This window comes from Lepidochelys olivacea, assembly GCF_965140295.1.
Source record: "Lepidochelys olivacea isolate rLepOli2 genome assembly, chromosome: 9".
Lineage (NCBI taxonomy): Eukaryota > Metazoa > Chordata > Testudines > Cheloniidae > Lepidochelys > Lepidochelys olivacea.
The window spans coordinates 7,469,667-7,487,229 of record NC_140419.1 but is presented as its reverse complement, the minus strand read 5'-3'; the positions used below and the strand labels follow the sequence as shown (position 1 = coordinate 7,487,229).

General features: G+C 61.9%; 1 protein-coding gene across 1 annotated transcript; it reads right to left on the bottom strand.

Moving 5' to 3' along the window:
- Window positions 1-17,354, bottom strand: CHRNG (cholinergic receptor nicotinic gamma subunit). The gene is made up of 12 exons (XM_084638802.1): window positions 14,653-17,354; window positions 11,834-11,973; window positions 10,852-10,896; window positions 10,005-10,114; window positions 9,218-9,373; window positions 7,809-7,906; window positions 4,475-4,678; window positions 3,874-3,988; window positions 2,920-3,034; window positions 2,013-2,220; window positions 1,073-1,206; window positions 1-750 (listed from the first exon to the last, which is right to left on the bottom strand). The coding sequence occupies exons 1-12, from the start codon at window positions 14,693-14,695 to the stop codon at window positions 586-588; spliced, it is 1,533 nt and encodes a 510-aa protein (XP_084494928.1). The 5' UTR covers window positions 14,696-17,354; the 3' UTR covers window positions 1-585.
- Between the last annotated feature and the right edge of the window lie 209 nt (window positions 17,355-17,563).

Genomic DNA, 17,563 nt, shown 5'->3' with positions numbered 1-17,563 from the left:
CCTGGCTCACATGAAACACACGCGGCCGCCCGAGATCTCCCGCCAAACCCACGCGAACCTGCCCCGCTCCCCTCGCTGGGCTGTCGCCACGTAGCTACCCACGGGGGCAGACAGGCTCCTTGTCCCCTGGGGTTCCAGAGCTGCCAGCTGCAGTGTTTGGGGGGGGCCCAGATTCAGCCAGCGCCCTTCAGCTCATAGAATATCAGGGTTGGAAGGGACCCCAGAAGGTCATCTAGCTCACTTGCCCTTTCCATGTAAACGAGGCAAGCAAGAGGGCTGCAGCTGGGTGCAGCGTGGGCGTGGCAGGCTCCGAACTCTCCCGTTCGGCTGCCATCTCTCCCAGCGGTCCCCGTCGTCTCCAGCTGCGGCTCCCACGAGCAGCCCCAGCTGAAGGGTCCAGTGGGCGGGTGCAGCCGCAGGCTCCACTCTGCAGCAGCTCTGTGAGCCCCGCCTGGGACCCGGTGCCTGGAGCCCAGGGGCCCCCCGCCGCCGTGCAGGGAGGGCTCAGCCTCCCGCGGCAGAGCTGTGGGGTGAGGCTCTCGTGCAGACGTCCTGGGCTCGCCCCCGCCCCCCGCAAGTGGGGCGCTATGGCAGGTAGCGCTTGGGGTCCCCGGGAAAGGGCACTACTGGTGCCTGGTTGAAATGGGCCATCAGGAAGATGCTGACCGTCCCCAGGACGAAGAGCGAGGCCATGACCAAGAAGCAGACGCGGTCGATGACTCTCCCCACCAGGATCCACTCCTCGTTCTCCTGCGGGGAGGAGAGACAGATGCTCACGGCCAAACCTGCTGCAGGCTCCCGCTGTCGCTGGGCCCGTGTGCCCTGGGGCCTTTGGGCTTCGGACCACGGGCAGCCACCGCTGAACTCAGTCAAAACTTCGCTCGCTTCCCCTGCGGCTAAACACGGCCCCTTCTCTCCTTCCTCCCCCATTTCCCTTTCCAGCTTGGTCGCTGATCTGCTTCTCCATACGCGAGTCCTTGCAAATTGGGCCCCTCTGTCCCCACTGTTCTGGGTCCCGCTCTGACCTGAGAGCCCCCCCCCTCGGTTAAGGCTCTGCAAGGGTGGCACTCACGTTGTCGAAGTCGTTCTGCTCCTGCAGCGTCTTGGCAATGTGGTTGCAGGCGTCCACGCAGGCCCGGATCTCGGGACCAGCCTGCACCAAGCTGTGACAGAGATCCTGGGAGCACCCGTTTTCCAGGCCTTTCCCTAGAGACAAGGAGGGGAGGGGATAGCACCAGACAGCTGGCTGCCTTGAAGGCCAGCGCTGCCCGGGAAAGCCTCCACCAACCATCTCTGTTACCCTCGGGCATCTCAAAGGCACCTGGCCCTTTGCAAAGCACCGGCCGGCCAGGCCCCAGCCCAGCGGAGCAGGCCGAACGGCACACAGCGAATTCACGACTAGCTTCGTGCACTGAAGCCTGGTACTTTTGTGGCTGCTCCGAAGCATTTCACGCAGTTTAGCACCAGGGACGCCATGTTTGGCTCTCCCTGCTGGAAAGGCCACGGCCAGCTGGCGGTTCTCCTGTTTTCCAACACGGCTGGGCATCCAGTCAGGGACCCAGAGCAGCGCCACGTGAGTCAGGTGCCCAGTCGCACCCCTCGTGGGAGGGAAGGGTTGAAGCCTGAATTTTGTTGGCGTCACTGATTCTCCCAAACGAGATGGCCCACGCAGGGGGGGAGCTGGTGCCGCTTGCCTCGCCCTGCTTGCTGCCCGCTGGCGGGCACAGGGATGGGTTTGCATCGGGACCCGATGCCGGAGCAATGGGAGCTATTCACTCTCCTCTCCTCTGCAGTCTGGCTCCTGGCACTTGGCGTCCATGGTGACACCCTCACCCCAGTACCATTTCCCTGTCAGCACCCCCACCACCACCTCATTCCAGCCCTGGGGGGCTGCTCTTACGGGGTGGATTTGCTGCCGGCAAAAGGCCCAGGGGGTCACTGTCCAGGGGGGGTGGGGGCCTCAGGCTGCTCCGCCATGAGATTCTCCCCGGCTCCACGGAGCCGTCACTCACCGATCTTTTCCAGGACGGCCTTCATCAGCCCGGCCCTCTCCTTCTGCTTCTCAAAGATCAGCTCGGTCCGGGCCTTCCACAGCATGTACTCGTCAGCCTTCACCATCAGCCCCAGGGAGCTGCGGCGCCGGGCCATCAGCGGGCGGGGGGCCATGTCCCTGCGGCGCATGTGCATCCCCAGGAAGTGGGGCAGCTGCCGCAGGCAGATCTGGGGACAGAGCGAGGAGCCGGTGCTGTGACGCTCGGGGCAGGCCGGGGGGGTCTGCGCCGTCACGCTTGGCACAGGGGAGGCCCTGTCTGTTGGGGGGCTCATGGAGCCTGAGTCTGGCCCCGGGGCCGTTCCATCGGGCGCAGTGCACTTTCCCCTGACTGACGCCGGTGGGAGCAGAAGCAGCGTGGGCTCCATGTCCCCCACCTCCGCCGAGTGGGGGCTGCCAGGGGGGCGCTAATGCCCAGCGGTTCCTTGGCAGCTGGGGACCCGATTCCATCCCTGCGGCCCTGCCCCCTGTGCCCTCATTTGGGCCTGGGCAAAGCGGTGGGGAGATGCAGTCAGATCCGGGCGGTGAGCCCGCGGCTGTGGTGCGGCCAGGGTAACGAGACACCAGGGCCAGGCCCTGCGCCCCCGTGGAGGAGAGTGCCCCATGTGCCATGGGTCGGACGATCCGACCAAGTCTCTGGGGCTCTCGATCCCGGGAAATGGTTTGACGGCTCAGTGCACTTGCCTTTGCTCTCTGACCTTCCCCCTGAACCCCGTTTTCCTGAGGCAGCGACCCCAGCCCCGCAGCATGGGCCGTGTCTGCTCTCCGGAGCTGGCGGCTCTGGGAGGAGCCGGAGGCCGATCACGCGGGCGTTAAGTGGGTCTCTGCCCAGCCTGGGTGGGAGCGCGCGCCGGCCCCGCCCGGCCTACCTGCCGCACTTTCTGCGACATGGAGTGCGTATTGGGGGTCCTCAGCGAGATGTTCAGCACAATGACGGCATTCACCACGATCACCACCGTCACCACCAGGAGAAAGGTCAGGTACCTGGAGGAGAGAAGGGGCCGCTGTCGCTGGTTGCCAGGCCGCCCCACCCGCTTCACTAGCCACGGGCCTGTGCTGGGGCATCTGCCAGCTCTTGGTGAGGCCCTAGCAGCAGGCACAGGGCAAAGCCGAAGGCCAGCTGGGATCCGGGAATGGGAAGCGCCTGGATCTCTCGCTCCACAGCAAGAGATATGTTCATATGTTCATAGAAGACAAAGGGAGCCCAGACCAGAACTTCCCAATGGTCCATCTAATCCGCCTAGCAGCAGACATCTCCTCCGACAATGCCCCTGGCTGTGCAAGACTGCTGCATGGGGGGATCTCCCTCCGAACTCCTAGCTGTGGGCTCACTTTCTGTTCAAAATGTGAAGGAGGATGGTGCTTCTAGCTCCATCCTAGCCCCCGGAGCACACTCTTGAGTTGGGCCATGCTGTTTGCCTCGGCACCCTCCTGCAGCAGTGAGTTCCGCAGATGAACCCTGGGCTGTGCAGCAAGGCATGTCCTGTGGGCCACTAGGAAGTTCTGTTAATTCGTGCCCTGGTTCTTGCATTGCGGGGCAGGGGAGCAGGAGCGGCATGGCCACACATCCAAGGCCTCTGCTGATGCTCGCTTTGAGTTACCAGTCCCCCAACCCCACCTACGACGGCTCTCATTCTCTGGCCCTGCCCATGTCCATTGTGTCCCTTGGAGCAGGGCCTTGAAGGACCCCACTTGTTCTGCCCTTCCAGGCTGAGGTGAATAGTCTCAGCTGGGATTGGGGGGTGAGGAGCCCAGCGGGTTTGGGAGCTTGCCTGGGGCCCTGCCAGATATGGGCTGGCAGGCCCCCAGAGAGCATCACTTACTTGCCAATGAGAGGCATAGCATCGGAGGTCTCAGGCACCTTCTGTGCGATCAGGAAGAGGAAGACGGTCTGGGCCAGGAGGACGTTTATGGAGACCGTGCACTTCTGGCCACCCGCTGCCGGGATGCAGAAAGCAAGAGATTAGCCTGCGTCTGCACCGAGCTCCCCAAGCACCGGCACCCTCTGGGAAGGGCTTTGCTCTTCTCCTGCACACCAGAGCCCGCGAAGAGCCTGCCTTCCTAGTGGTTAGAGCAGAGGGCTGGGAGCCAGGTGTGGGAAAGAATTCTCTGCCGTTCCATCCTGATGTGTGCGAGCGAGCCATGCGCTCCCAGAGACACGGGGGAGCCGAGGGGCCAGAAGTGGGACATAACTGGGCAGGGGCAGGGGAGAGTTTTGCCCATTTCGGTTCAGATAACCAGGGTGCGAGGGTGAGCCCCCGGTGGCCCGTCTCACCCGCATGGACATTGGACTGGGTCTGTCCCCATCAACTGCTGCTGCCCCCTTCCCACTCCAGGAGGCGTGGATTGTCCACAGGCCAATGCCAGTGGCTCGAGCCATGTCGGTGGCTGGTGGCAGCGAACTCGGGTGGGCCAGGGCTCTACCTTTGGCAGGCAGGAAATACACCAGCACAGCCACGGACGAGATGAGCACGCAGGGCACGATGATGTTGATGACGTAGAAGAGCGGTTTCCTCTGGATGATCAGGTAGAAGACGACCTGCTGGTAACCTAAGTCGTCCGGGGTGAAGCGCTCGGCGTTCACGATCTTCTTGGCCGGCCGGTGCTTGATTGCCCACTCCCCATTCTCTGCGGGGAAGACAATACCGCGTGCCTATGGAAACCACGCAGGCCCAGCCTCCTGGGGGTCCAACTTTGGGCCCCAACTCCCCTTAGGAGCAGCATATGCCACCCCTGGGGGAACAGGAGTTCATCCAGCGATGCCCGGAACTGCCTCTTGCCCACATTACAGCAGCGTGGGGGGGGGCACTGCTCTTATTTGGGGTCTTCGGGGGCAGGAGGATAGATTGGAAGAGGAATCCTGCTTGCTGGCATGGTCTGAGCCTGGACACTGAGCTGCCAGTTCTCCCCAGATGTTTGCAGGTGTCTTTGGAAACAGCAAGGCTGGGCGGGCCGAGGTCTGTGCTGTGAGCCTGTTCCTGTCTCTGCATGCCGCCCAGGCCCGACGACGTGAATGACAGGACCAGCTGAGCAACTATTGACATTTCTGTCTGTGCCCGGGGAGCCCATTCACCCTGCCCCTGCTGCCGCCATGTCTCTAGGGGGACGGAGGGGGCCCGAGACAATGCCTCCTGGATACGGGGGAAGAGAAATCCTTTGCTGGGGGCTTCCCACGGGGGGGAGGGGCAGCTGCTAAAGTCCAGGGAAAGGGGCTGGGAGAAGATTTACAGCGGTGCCTGGGAACCCTGCAATGTTCTCTGTCACGGCAGGACATATGCAGCCACCAGCTTAATGCACCCCATTTTGCAGGGGCTGGCTCCCAGGGGCCCAATCCCACTTGGGGGCTAAGCATTGCCAGCTCCCATGGTGCAGGGGGTTTGGATGGAGGCTCCGTCACTCTCCCACCTGACTCCCAGCTGCCGGGGGAAGCCGCGCGTGACACCTTACTAAGCCTTGTTGTCCTGTCTCCTACGACAGATTTTATTTTTTTACCAACCTAGATATCTGGCTCGGCCCGGTAATGAAAGAATAAATCTCGCTGCCCAAAAAAGCATTTTGCTCCTTCAAGATGCAATTAAAAGGTGATGGGAAACATCCCTGTCTGCCTGCGAAAGCTCCATTCCCCACATCAATCCGCTCCCGGTACCGGTTTGCGATTTGCAGGCAGAAGGACCGAGAACAGGGGTTAGAAAAACTCTCTCTGAGTGTGATTATTGACTTAAATACCTGTGTGATGGTGAAAAGAAAAGGAGGACTTGTGGCACCTTAGAGACTAACCAATTTGTTTGCGCATGAGCTTTCGTGAGCTACAGCTCACTTCATTGGATGCATACTGTGGATGCATCCGATGAAGTGAGCTGTAGCTCACGAAAGCTCATGCGCAAACAAATTGGTTAGTCTCTAAGGTGCCACAAGTCCTCCTTTTCTTTTTGCGAATAGAGACTAACACGGCTGCTCCTCTGAAACCTGTGTGATGGTGGCAGCTGCTAATAACCCTCTGTGTGGGGGATACCTGTGGCGCGATGCTGAGCGTGCACAGGCCAGCAACTCCTGTTCCAAATCTTGGCTACAAAACCTGACCCGGACACCTGCTCCAGCCAAGAGGGAAGGACCCAGGACAGTGCAACCAGCCCTGGAACTTCCCAGTGCTCAGGGCCCGAGTGCGCCTCCGGCGGCTCTGCTCTCTGTCATTTCCGTGTGGTGGTGCCCACAATCTGAACAACTTTCCTGAGTGCGTCCTTCCCCCTCTCGGGGCAAGCCACCGTGACGGGAGATGGGCCTTTATCCCGACTGCACACAAGCTGCATTACCCGACCAGGAGTCAAGGGGCAAAGTCCCGCGCTCGGAAGTTAAGAAAAGAGAGCCTGGGAGCCACCTGTGCACCCTCTCGGCCTCGTTCATGATACACGTGCCAACCTCTGTACCAAGTGAGGCCGGAGGCCGGCAGACAACGGCCTCCCCACCCCTGGTTTGGCCCCAGAGCAGGCCCATCCCGGGCACGGAATGAGGCCGGGCCCCTGTGGGAAACAGGACGTGCCCAGGGAATTAACGGCCATCTTCAGGCAGACCCGCGAGAAGGCTGAATTCAGGTTGCCCAGGAGCCCTTTGTTCTGGCCTTTCCTAAGCTTTGAGTGCGGATAGGGGTCAGGGTAGTCTGGGAGCAGGGGGTGGTTGGATGGGGTGGAGGTTCGGAGGTGGCGGTCAGGGTACGGGGAACGGGGGGTTTGGATAGGGCGTGGGATCCCGGGGGGCCTGTCAGGGGGTGGGAGTCAGGGGACAGGGAGCGGAGGGGGGGTGTTGGATAGGGGGTGGGGTCCCGGACGGGTGGTTAGGGGCAGGGGGTTCCGGGAGGAGGTGGTGAGGGGACAAGGAGCAGGGGGGCTTGGATGGGTTGGAGGTTCTGAGGGGGGCGGGAAGTGGGAGGGGGCGGACAGGGGGCCGGGGCCAGGCCATTTGGGGGGCACAGCCCTCCCTCCCTGGCCCTCCATACAGTTTTGCAACCCCAGTGGGCCCTCGGGCCAAAAAGTCTGCCCACCCCCATGCTCGTCTCTACTGAGCTGGGGACAGCCGCAATTTTTCAGAGGCTCGTACCGTCGCCAGGTTTGGGAGCATTTTCACCAGGGTGGCAAAAGGTGCATCCCCGCCCCAAACACCTCCCCCGCCCCGCCCTGCGCCGTGTTCCCACGCTTTGGAGCAGGGATTCGGGGCACTACAGCTGTTCAAGGGAAAGGTGTATTGGATTTTGGGAATTTGGGCAAAACGAGTTATTTTTCCCCGGCCTCGTTCTTGGACCCAGCTGAACCGCTTCAGCTGACACTTTCCCAACCAGCTGAGCCCGAGGCGGACGCCCGGCATGGAGAATTTCAGCCGAATGGTTAAAGTTTGGCAAAGACTTTAAGCAACTGAAAACGAGATCTCCTATACGGGAAGGGTCAGGAAACCTTCATAACAGGCCGTGCTACCAGTCCCGCCTAACCGTCAGTTAAACGCCAGTTATTTACAAATGTCTCCATCCCACACTGGGTGGGCTGGAGGGACCGGTTGGGTGGCTGTTGTGCTTTGCTACATTTCTGGGCCGTGCTGAGCCACGCTGCCAGCCGCCGGGCTCCTCCTGACTAGTGGTGACACCACCCTTTCTGGCACTGGCATTTCCTCCTGTAGCCAACAGCTGGAAGATTTCCGCAGCCACAACTGGTAGGCTGGCCCCATGGGGCCAGGGAAACCCCCCGGGAAACAGATAGAGGAAGCAGGTCGTTACCTGTGAAAGCTTCGGGGTCGATGACGATCCACTCAATGGTCTGCCCATCTTCCACCGTCAGCAGCAGGTTAATTTCATTGGCGCTGTAGGTCTGGGACCTATGTGGCAGGGATCGGGGGGGAGGACGCGTGTGGCTGAGACTGGCTGTCTAAAGGACATGCTCATGCAAACAGAAATGCCGAGATCCAACCAGCCAGCGGGTGCTTCAGCCGCTCCTGGGATCGGCGCTACACCCAGCCTTACGCAGGGCCGCGGAATTGGCTTTCCCTTCCTTTCGAAGCGAGGCAGCGTCTGGGCTGCCTGGCCTATGGCTCCGGCACCTCCCCAGCTTGGGGTCAAGCCCAGCTCTGACTCAGACCCATCCCACGTAGCACCACTGCGGCCACCAGCCTTGCCTGGATCCAGCCAGCTGGTAGGCGTGTGGGCACAGACAGGGGAAGAGTTTTCATGTAGGCCTCAGTCCTGCAATCGAACCCGCCCGGCTGGTCGCTCGCCCTGGTGCGGCACCTCCCCAAGTCTGACTTCAGAGTCGGGACGAGGGGTGCTCGCTTTCCAGGCTGGGGACTCCGTCTGTCTCTGCATTACGGGGCGTTAGGCACATCACTGGGGCCAGGTCCGGTTATCAAGACGGGAGCTGACTTTTATCGTCCAAGGCCTTTCAGCGACGCTCGGGGTGAGCTCCCGTCCTGCTATCGATCGGCACTGGCCGATGCTGGGGGAAGGGACCCCTGCATCACTAACTTGGATGCACTCAGAATTTAGTAACCGCTTCAGAAATCAGATCCGGTCACACGTAGCCACGGACTGATCGGAGAGGAACAACAGTCAGACGAGCCGCCGGGGCCCTGGTCCTGCACGCTGTTCCATGCAGGTGACCCCCACCAAGAACAACACCCACCTGGGTCCATCGGATCGGGGCCCATACAGTGGGAGAATTTGTGGGAAGCGGGAGGAAGTGTTGATCATACACATTTCACTCTCCCAGGGCTAGCTCGGTCTGTCTTGGGAGGGGACGGAAATGTCTGATAAAGCAGGGCACCACGCTGCCACACGCAGGGCCGTCTTGGGCTTAGGGCAATGGGCTAGAACAGGGGTCCCTGGGTTTCTTTGGTTTGCATGCCTTCGTTGGCTAGCTCGGCAACCTACAGGGCTCATGCCATGGTAACCGACCTGGCGGCTGCCGCGGAGCTGAGCACAACCTGCCTCTGGCTAAGGCGGAGGGAGGTACAGAGGGTCACAGCTGTGCATGATCTCATGGGCCCTTAGCTGGTGATCTGGGCAAGCTGCCACCTGAGAGAGGGCGTGAGAACCGCCTGCCCGGCAGGAGACCTACGTGCGTGCCCCGGGCTCTGCCCCCTGCCCTCCCATCTGGGGGGCAGCCCAGCCCCTTCCCGGGCAGCCGCACTCACTGAAACACCATGGAGCAGTTCTGCCAGTCGAAGGGGAAGTAGGTGACGAAGATGGCGCAGGAGGTGCGGTAGATGGCGGGCGGCATCCACAGGAGGCAGCCTTTGGAATCCAGCAGCGTGTTGCAGTACAGGGTGATCTCAAACACCCCGTCGATGCTGGGGGAAGGAGAGGGGCAGGTCAGGCCAGCCAGGCGCTCCCTCCCTCCCTGCCGGAGCTCATGCTGTGGGCTGGCCACTGCCCACGGGACTGGAACTGTCCCAGGGCCACAGAGCAAGGCAGCCCCAGCAAGGCAGAGGCAATCCCAAAATGCCCCCGGACAGCCAGCCAGTGCCCGACTATGGGCTCCAAACCCCCAGGAGCGCCCTACCAGCTGCAGGACAGGACGTGATTGGGGGGAAGGGCGTGCCACCACTGCCCTCTGCTGGATGGAATCGGAACTGCTCATGGCTGGGATCATGCTGCTGCCTGTTGGCTGCTGCTCACAGGAGATAAAAGCCTACTACTGCTGCCTCTAGTAGAGATCTTCCCTTTAGCCCCCCTGGTAGGGCCCTGTGCTGGTGGAACAGAGCATGTGGGGTTCTGTCTGTTCTGTCTGCTGGATGCGTGAGAGTTAGCTGCTGACCGTGACGTCTCTGGGTGGGTAGCCACAGATGCGGCCCCTGCAGGGAATGGAGCCTCACACGGAGTGCCCGGGCAGAGGGACAGCTGGACAAGGTCTGTTTGTATTGCTGGGGTCCTCACCCGGCTTCCCACTGCCCCCCTGCCCTGGGCCCTGCAGCTGCTCACTTGTTCTCCAGGACGATGTCCGGCAGCCACACCTCGGTGGAGGGCACCCTCAGTATCTGGATGTTGTCGTATTCGTCAGGATCCCACTGCAGCCGATAATCGCACCACTTCTGGAATGGAGGGGAAGGGGCTGAGCAAAGCAGGGTCAGACACTTGTCATAGAATGAGCATCTCTGGCCACCCCGTGACCCCCCAATACCACACTGCCCGGGGGCGTGATCTGCAGGGAAACGGCATGCTCTGGCCACAGGCTGGGACCTGTTAGGGTTTCTCTGCAGGGCCGGCTCCACCGTTTTTGCCACCCCAAGCAGGACGTCTGAAGACAGAAGCTGCTGCTGAATTGCCGCCGCGGCAGCCTGCAGAGTAAAGCTGCCGCCCATGTGCAGAAAGACGAGACGCCGCCCTGTCGGCACACGGACGGCCGCCCCTTTCCCATTGCCGCCCCAAGCTCCTGCTTGGAGCGCTGGTGCCTGGAGCCGGCCCTGTTTCTCCGTGACTCGTGCTGGGAGCCGTGGCGTGGAGTGACCCCTCTGGCCTGCGCTCTGTGGCAGGGGTCTCTGCCCAAGCCGCTGATCTCAGCGCCAAAGTGGGGTCTGGCTATGGAACGAGCCCTGAACAATCCTCTCCCTCCCGGCTGCCGTTTGTGAGGCTTTGGCCCCAGCCACATCTGCCTTCAGGCCAGGAGAGGGCTGCGACCTGCCCTAGCCCTTGGGCTGCAGGTCCATCGGGGCGCTGGGGCGTTGGAGGGCTGCTGGAGCTTATCATGGGGAGCGGGAGGCATTAGCTGATCTCTGCCAGCTGCATGCCGCCCAGCCCGAGTGGCTGGCGGCACCCCTGGGCATCTTACCATCTCAATCCAGATGTTGGTGGTGAGGGTCTCTTCCCGCTCGTTCTGGAACCCAGAAAGGAGAGAGGGGATTTTGGGATTGCTGCCCCGCCGCCCTGCCCTCTCCCGCCACCGCAACAGCTTCCCGCTGGCGGCTGGGCAGCCCTGCTGCACGGTGCATGGTGAACGTGAAGCTGCACGGTGCATGCCAGCTACTGGGCACTCAGGCAACGCCCACCTCATGGGGCTGCGGTGCATGGAGCCCTGAGGAATTCTCTCCCAGGGTGCAGCAGGGTGTGGGGCATCCCAGGGGTGCCCTGAGCAGGGCAGCGTCCCATGATCCCGGCCCCTGCCCCCCCAGGGGAAGCCAGCAGCAGCCACAGAGCCACCGAGGTACAGCCAGGCCATGCCCTCACTGCAACTCTGTTGCTGCCAGGAACCCTGCCTCTAATGCATTCACTGCCCCGGGCCCCTATCCAACATCGCCCCAGCTCAATCACCACCCCATGCCCACCTCCCCAGTCTCCCTCTTCCTTCCCCTACTCCCCCCAGCACAGTGATTCTCCTCAGGGACCGTTACCATGGGCGGCTCGGACAGAGAGTCCCGCAGCCAGTTCCATGGGCATCTGCCCCGGCATGGACTCCCCATTCTGACGGCAGGGGTAGTGTGAGGGACGCCCAGGCAGGACTGGCTGTCCCCGGTCAGCGCTGGGGACTGGGTGCCTTTGGGAGGAGAGGTGGCAGGGACCCACTGAGGAGGTGGGACAGGCTGGCGCCCAGCTCGGCATGTTCCTGGCATCGGTGCCCCTGCCTCTGTCATTCCCTGTCCTGGGCAGTGCACTCAGGTCTCTGTCCCCCATGCTAGCCTAACGAGGGAGCAGCCATCCCTGCCCCCGCCCCCAATCTGAGCTGCTCAAGGAGAAAGGCAGGAAAGGGCCCAGCTCTGCAGGTGGGGGCTGGCAAGGAACAGGGACGGCGGGGGGGGGGGGGGGGCTCTGCTTACCAGGGAGATGAGGTTGGTGAGGGTGAGCTTCAGCGTGACGTTAATGATGTCCCCCTCCCGCTGGGCCGGACGCAGGTTGCGGTTGTAGTTGGTCATCAGGTCATTGAGCAGCTTCTCCTCCAGGTTCCGGCACAGCACGGCTGAAAGCAGGGCACAGTCAGGCCCTGAGGGAAGCAGGCTCCATGCCACCCCCACCCAGTGGCCATGCCAGCCCCACAGAGGGGAGGCCGAGGGCGCAGGGCAGGCCCAGCATGGGCAGCAGCAAGGTAAGCTCCCCCTACACCGCTCCGCCGGTCTACCCCAGCTCGCCCCTTTGAGAGGGCGCTCGGCATCTGTGGCCTCTCCGGTGAGACCCAAAGTGGGCAGGTGTATTGTCAGCACCCACGGAGCGCACAGGGCTGCCTGGCTTTGTGCTGTGCGCCGGGACCCGTCAAACGGGATTCATACGGGGGCACCACATGGGAGCTGCTTGCAGCCTCCGCTCACCCACGTGGGGTTTGAACTGACGACAGCCAACAGTGTAACAAGCTTCTGGAGTGGGGGATGGGACTGGCCACACAGGATAAAAGCCTACTCTTGCTGCGTAGTAATGGAGTGACTTCTTGAACACAAGAGGCCGAGCTCTATGCTTCAGAGCGAAAGGGCCCGGGTTCAGACCCTGTCAATGACCTCCATGGGGCTGCCCAGGGCTCCGGGGCTGGACGCCCTGAGGGTGAAGCGAGTCATAACAATAACCCATTTCTCTCTGGGGTGAGGGCCGCAGGCGTCCCGCTCTCCAATCTTCGTGAGCTGGCCCCGACTCTGGGACCCCAGAAGGAGTAAACGTGGCTTGAACTCTACAGGCAACGTGTGTTGAACCCAGCTTAACTGTGGCCTAACAATGGGGTCCTGCAGCCTGTCAGTGCTGGCCCCGGGATCAATCCCCATCCGCTGCCCGGATCGTTAGCTCATGAGCTGGGGCTTTACAAATGCCCGGCATTATTAAATTATTAATGGCCAGATGGGCCAAGCGCCTCTGAATGAAATGCCTCTGGAGAGAAGCGTAAGGGGCTAACGAATTACCTTCGTTAGCAAACCTGCTGCTGCTGCTTCCTGGAAAGCGTTGGGGCCAGAGGCCAGAGGGGGACTCAGAGAGCAGCTTGGGGTTTAGCGCTGGCAACTGGCCAGCACCACTGTGTGTGTATGTGTGTGTCCCACACCCGTGGGGAGGGGCTCTGCGCGTGCCCTGCCCATGTGTGTGCACGTGTCTCTGGCTTCTCTGGGTTCAAAGCCCCTGCTAACAGGCCTAAGCAGCAGCTGGTTCCACTGTCACAATGGTGCCTGCCAAGAATTGTTTTGTGGCCTCTGTCCGTCACGCTCTCAAAGCGGAAGAAGCCCAGTTCAGTCCCCCCTTCGTCCCCAGCGTGAAACGGACGAGGGTGGGTGCCCCAGGACCGGCAGCGCGAAACGGACGGGGGTGGGTGCCCCAGGATCGGCAGTGCAAAACGGACGGGGGTGGGTGGCGGTGGGCGGTCGCAGCATAACATCCCAGTGCGCTGAGCAGGGTTCTGGCGGGTGTGTCATGCTCCAGGACTTCCTGCAGCTGTTCAGGGCTGGGAGTGGGTACAGGGGGCTGGGGTAAGGGCTGCTGATGCTCAGAGCTGAACCCTCTGGCAGGCAGGGCGTGGAAGGGGCTGCTCACCGGGCAGAGATACTGATATTGGGAGCCCCAGTCAGAAGCAGGACTGTGACGAAGTGGGCCTGTTCTTAATGTTTCCTCCGAATATTGTGGGGGTGCCTCAGTTTCCCCTATGCAGTTCTTAAGTATCTAGGTGGTGGGGTAAGGGTGTATGATCATTGCAGAGCCCTAGAGGGCAGGTGTGTGCAGGGGTCTGGACACAGAGAATGGCCGACACCCTGTTTCCTGGCAACTGATGGCCTGGGCCCTTCCCCCCCTGCAAGGTGAGAGCTGAAGGGTTGGAGAACAAAGGAATCAGGTGACCACCTGGCCCGGGAAAGGAACAAAGCCCAGAGGAGGAGGGGCTGGAGGGAGTTTCAGTTGGGGCCTGGCTGGGACATGGAGTGAAGTGCAGACGTGGTCGTCTGGCTCACTGCCCCCCAAAATGGACCCAGCTGAGGGGTCCCGTTCTCTGCACCTGCAAGCTCTGTTTTAGACCATGTTCCTGTCGTCTAATAAACCTTCTGTTTTACTGGCTGGCTGAGAGTCCCGTCTGTCTGCGAAGTTGGGGTGCAGGACCCTCTGGCTTCCCCAGGAGCCCCGCCTGAGCGGACTCGCTGGGGGAAGCGCACGGAGGGGCAGAGGATGCTGAAGGCTCCAAGGTCAGACCCAGGAAGGTGGAAGCTGTGTGAGCTGTGTGTCCTGAAGACAGGCTGCTCACAGAAAGGCGACTGCCCCAGAGTCCTGACTGGCTTCATGGGGAGCAGCTCCAGAGCATCGCCCAGGGACTCCGTGACAAGGACCCTGCTGCGCTAGGTGCTGTATGCACACATAGTAGCTAGGCCAGCCTGCCGGGGGCTGTGCAGAATGGCACTCTGCCCTGCGCCAGCCAGCAGGACAAGGGGGCTGCTGCTGTGCCCCAAGCCCTGAAGGGAGAAGTGGAGCGTGATGATAGCAAGAGAGGAGGCTGCTCTCGGGTCCCCACCCCCAGCCCCAGGATGGAGTGGGGTGGGGGTGGTCTTCTGAGCTTCCCTGATTGCCTGCTGCTGAACCCAAAACAGAGCCCTCTGAGCTCACAGCCTAGGTTTAGCCATCACCTCCCCAGCACCGTACCCGGCTGCCCCTCGCCCCGTCCCCTGTCCGCAGGCCGGGCATGGCTTACCGGTGAGGGAGCCGAGGGTCGCGAGCAGAGCCAGGCAGCGCATGGTGGTGGCAACCTCCCTTCCAGCACGGTGGCGGCTGTGTGCTCGGCAAGCTCTGGAGGTTTATTTTGGGCCGTGGTCAGCCCCCCTGCGCCCCTCCTCTCCCCGATCGCACTGTGCCTGAAGTCCAGCTGTCCGGCCAGCATTATCAGCTGTTCCCCAGCGGATCGCCAAGTGCCTCTGAAACGACAATGGGGGAGGGAGCGACTCACCCTGACAGCCACCTACCGGGGACATGCAGACCCCCCCTCCGTGCTGAGTTGGCAATATTTGTATGAGCCAAGTGTGCCTCAGTTTCCCTGTGTGCTCTGTACTGCTGTGCCCTGATGCAGTGTTTGACTCCCGTAGCTGCCTGGTTGGAGGCCAGACCCCTTAGACTGGCTGAACAGACTGGAGGAGGCAGAAGAGACAAAGGGAGCCCCATGGCCCGGGACATTACGGCCACCGTAGCCTGGGCGCGTGAACACTGCATGGCTAGAGCCAGAGCAGCCAGGTGTGAACAGGCTGTTCTCAGTGTCTTAGCTGGGAAGAGAGGGCCAGAGAGAAGCAGAGAATCAGGGCCCGCCAGAGCCCAGTGGGATCCTCTGTCTCCCACTTGCCTTTCCCGTGCTGAGCTGCCGACTGCCGGAGCCCGGATGCCAGCTGACTCAGAAGGGCTGCCCAGTATCGCTGCAAATACTCCCTGACATGCTGCTCCCTGTAGGGGTACAGAGCCTCGAAACCGGCCTGCACCTTAGTCGGACCCGCTGGTCAGAGCTCACAGCAGGGAACAGATGCTGCTGGAGCCTGAAGGCCCAAGTCCAGAGGTGTGGAGACCGTGTGGAAAAAAAGCAGCCCCTTGGGCACTAAAGGGGATCTCCCGGGAGCCTGCATGTGCCTGGAGTATAGCACAGATCCTGTGAATCCATGACTCTCCCCCAGCCTGCAGCTGGGCCCCACACAGGATCAGGACCCAGGCCAGGGCTTGGGGATGGCTCCCCGAAGCCACGGTTCCACAGGGCCGGGATACGTCTGAGGAGGGACCGGAGAGTCCATCAGGACCAGAGAGTCCAGGCAGTCCCCTGGGAGCCTGCCAGCCCAGAGCTTCTGGTTTGGTGGCTAGAGCTGGGGACTGGGACGCCGGAGACCTGGGTTTTCTTTCCAGCTCTGCCATGGAGCTGTCGTGGGAGCTTGGGCGAATCCCTCCCCCTCCCTGGGCCTCAGTTTCTCCAGCTCTGGACTGAGGATGATCTTTTCCTCCTCCTCACCTTTAATGCCTTTGAGAGCCCCTAAGTGAAGGCGCCAGAGGAAGGCAGTGTTGTCTCAGTGAGGATACATGACCCGCTTAGCCCACAACTCGGGCTTACCCAGTCTCTGCATAGCTTTGTCCCTGACTGGTGTCCCCTCCCTGGCTGGGTGTGACACACGGACACCAGCCCCCACCTTTCACTGGGGAGAGGGGTCTCACACGCGCATGGTGTCGTGGATCGATAGGGACTCGGCTATACCCTGGCCTCTACGTGCCAGTTCCCCCCCCGGCCCCCCGGGCCACACGGCTCCACCTGGCCTCCATGACTCCAACTTCTGACCCTTTGGGCTCCAGCAATCCCTGTTCCTCACCGAGATCAGACTCCCGAACGAGGAGCAATGCAGGGACGCAGGGCAGCCCTTCCAACATGAGGGGCCCCGTGACGTTCTGCCAGCCCTCGTTCCTGTTCACGCTCAGTGTGTGACAGTACCAAGCGCATAGGGAAACTGAGGCACGCATCTGGTTCATAAAGATATTACCGGAATGCCCACCTTTATCACCCCCGCATCTGGGGCATGGAACAGGGAAATCACACCAGGGCCTCCCACCCCCCACTGGGGGCATGCTAGCCACACAAAGGTTTCTGATTCCAACGCCCAGGACCCGAGGCCCCATGTCCAGCATGCTGGAGACACACTGGCAGAGTGTAATGGGGGCAGAGTGTGGGCCTGGGTAATGCCCATGGCACTCCCTCTGCCTGGGCAGTGTGCAGTTGGGGACACTGGTTTCATGAGTGTCTCTAAGGGCAGCTGACGCTGCTGAGTGGCCCCCCCGGGTGGGTCTGCCCAGCTTCCAAGCTGCTCATGTTACGGTGGGCTCCCATCCCCCACAGGCCAAACGCTGCCCTCGCTCTCCCGCTGCCCACGGAGAAGGTTGGCGCAGCCCAGGCCAGGGAAGGATTCGGCCCTGCAGATGGCTCTGCATTGACAGCTCAGTTGCTGCTGATGCACCAGCCCAGTCCGGGGAAATGGATTGGGCCCTGCAGGTGACGTGAGGTCCGATCCCAGTTTCCCACCGCTCAGGACACTCGACACCGCCTGGAGCTTTCGCTGTGTGTTTGAACCAGGAGCTCCGGGGTTAACTAGCTCTGGTCTGCACAAAGGCTGGGATGCAGCCCAGCCCAGCTGCCTGGAGAGGCTTGCACCAGGTGAGAGATTGCAACTGATGTTCTAGCCGGCACCTGTGTATCGGGCTGGGGAGAGGCTTCCTCACACCTCTAGCAGTACAGGACCATGTCAGCCTGGAACAGGGCTAGGGAGAGACTTCTCTTCAGGGCTGGGAGTGCTGGGGGCTGGGCTGGCGTCTGAGGGATGAGCACCAGCCCCAGCTGTCCTGGGGGAGGGGAGGGGTGACCAGCCTGTCTGGGGGTCACATACCAGGCTTGCCTGAGCCCTCAATGTGGGCGACGCGAGCAGCATCAGCTGTCCTGAGAAATGGGATTCCTGGCATATCCCATCTGACGCTCCCTCCCCCCCCCCCCCCGGCCTGTCTCCCCTGCACTGCCCCCCCCTTCACCTGCTGCTGCCTCACCCCCCCAGCCTCCCTCCCGCACACTGCCCACCCCCACCTGCTTCCACCTGACC

Bases quoted from the DNA above. Each gene is read 5' to 3' on its own strand.
- CHRNG (XM_084638802.1), bottom strand. From the start codon at position 14,695: ATGCGCTGCCTGGCTCTGCTCGCGACCCTCGGCTCCCTCACCG. The intron at 9,374-10,004 runs GTGAGCAGCTGC...TCCTTCCCCCAG, and splicing joins GACATCGTCCTGGAGAACAA to CATCGACGGGGTGTTTGAGA. The intron at 2,221-2,919 runs GTAGGCCGGGCG...CTCTGTCCCCAG, and splicing joins TGTCGCAGAAAGTGCGGCAG to ATCTGCCTGCGGCAGCTGCC.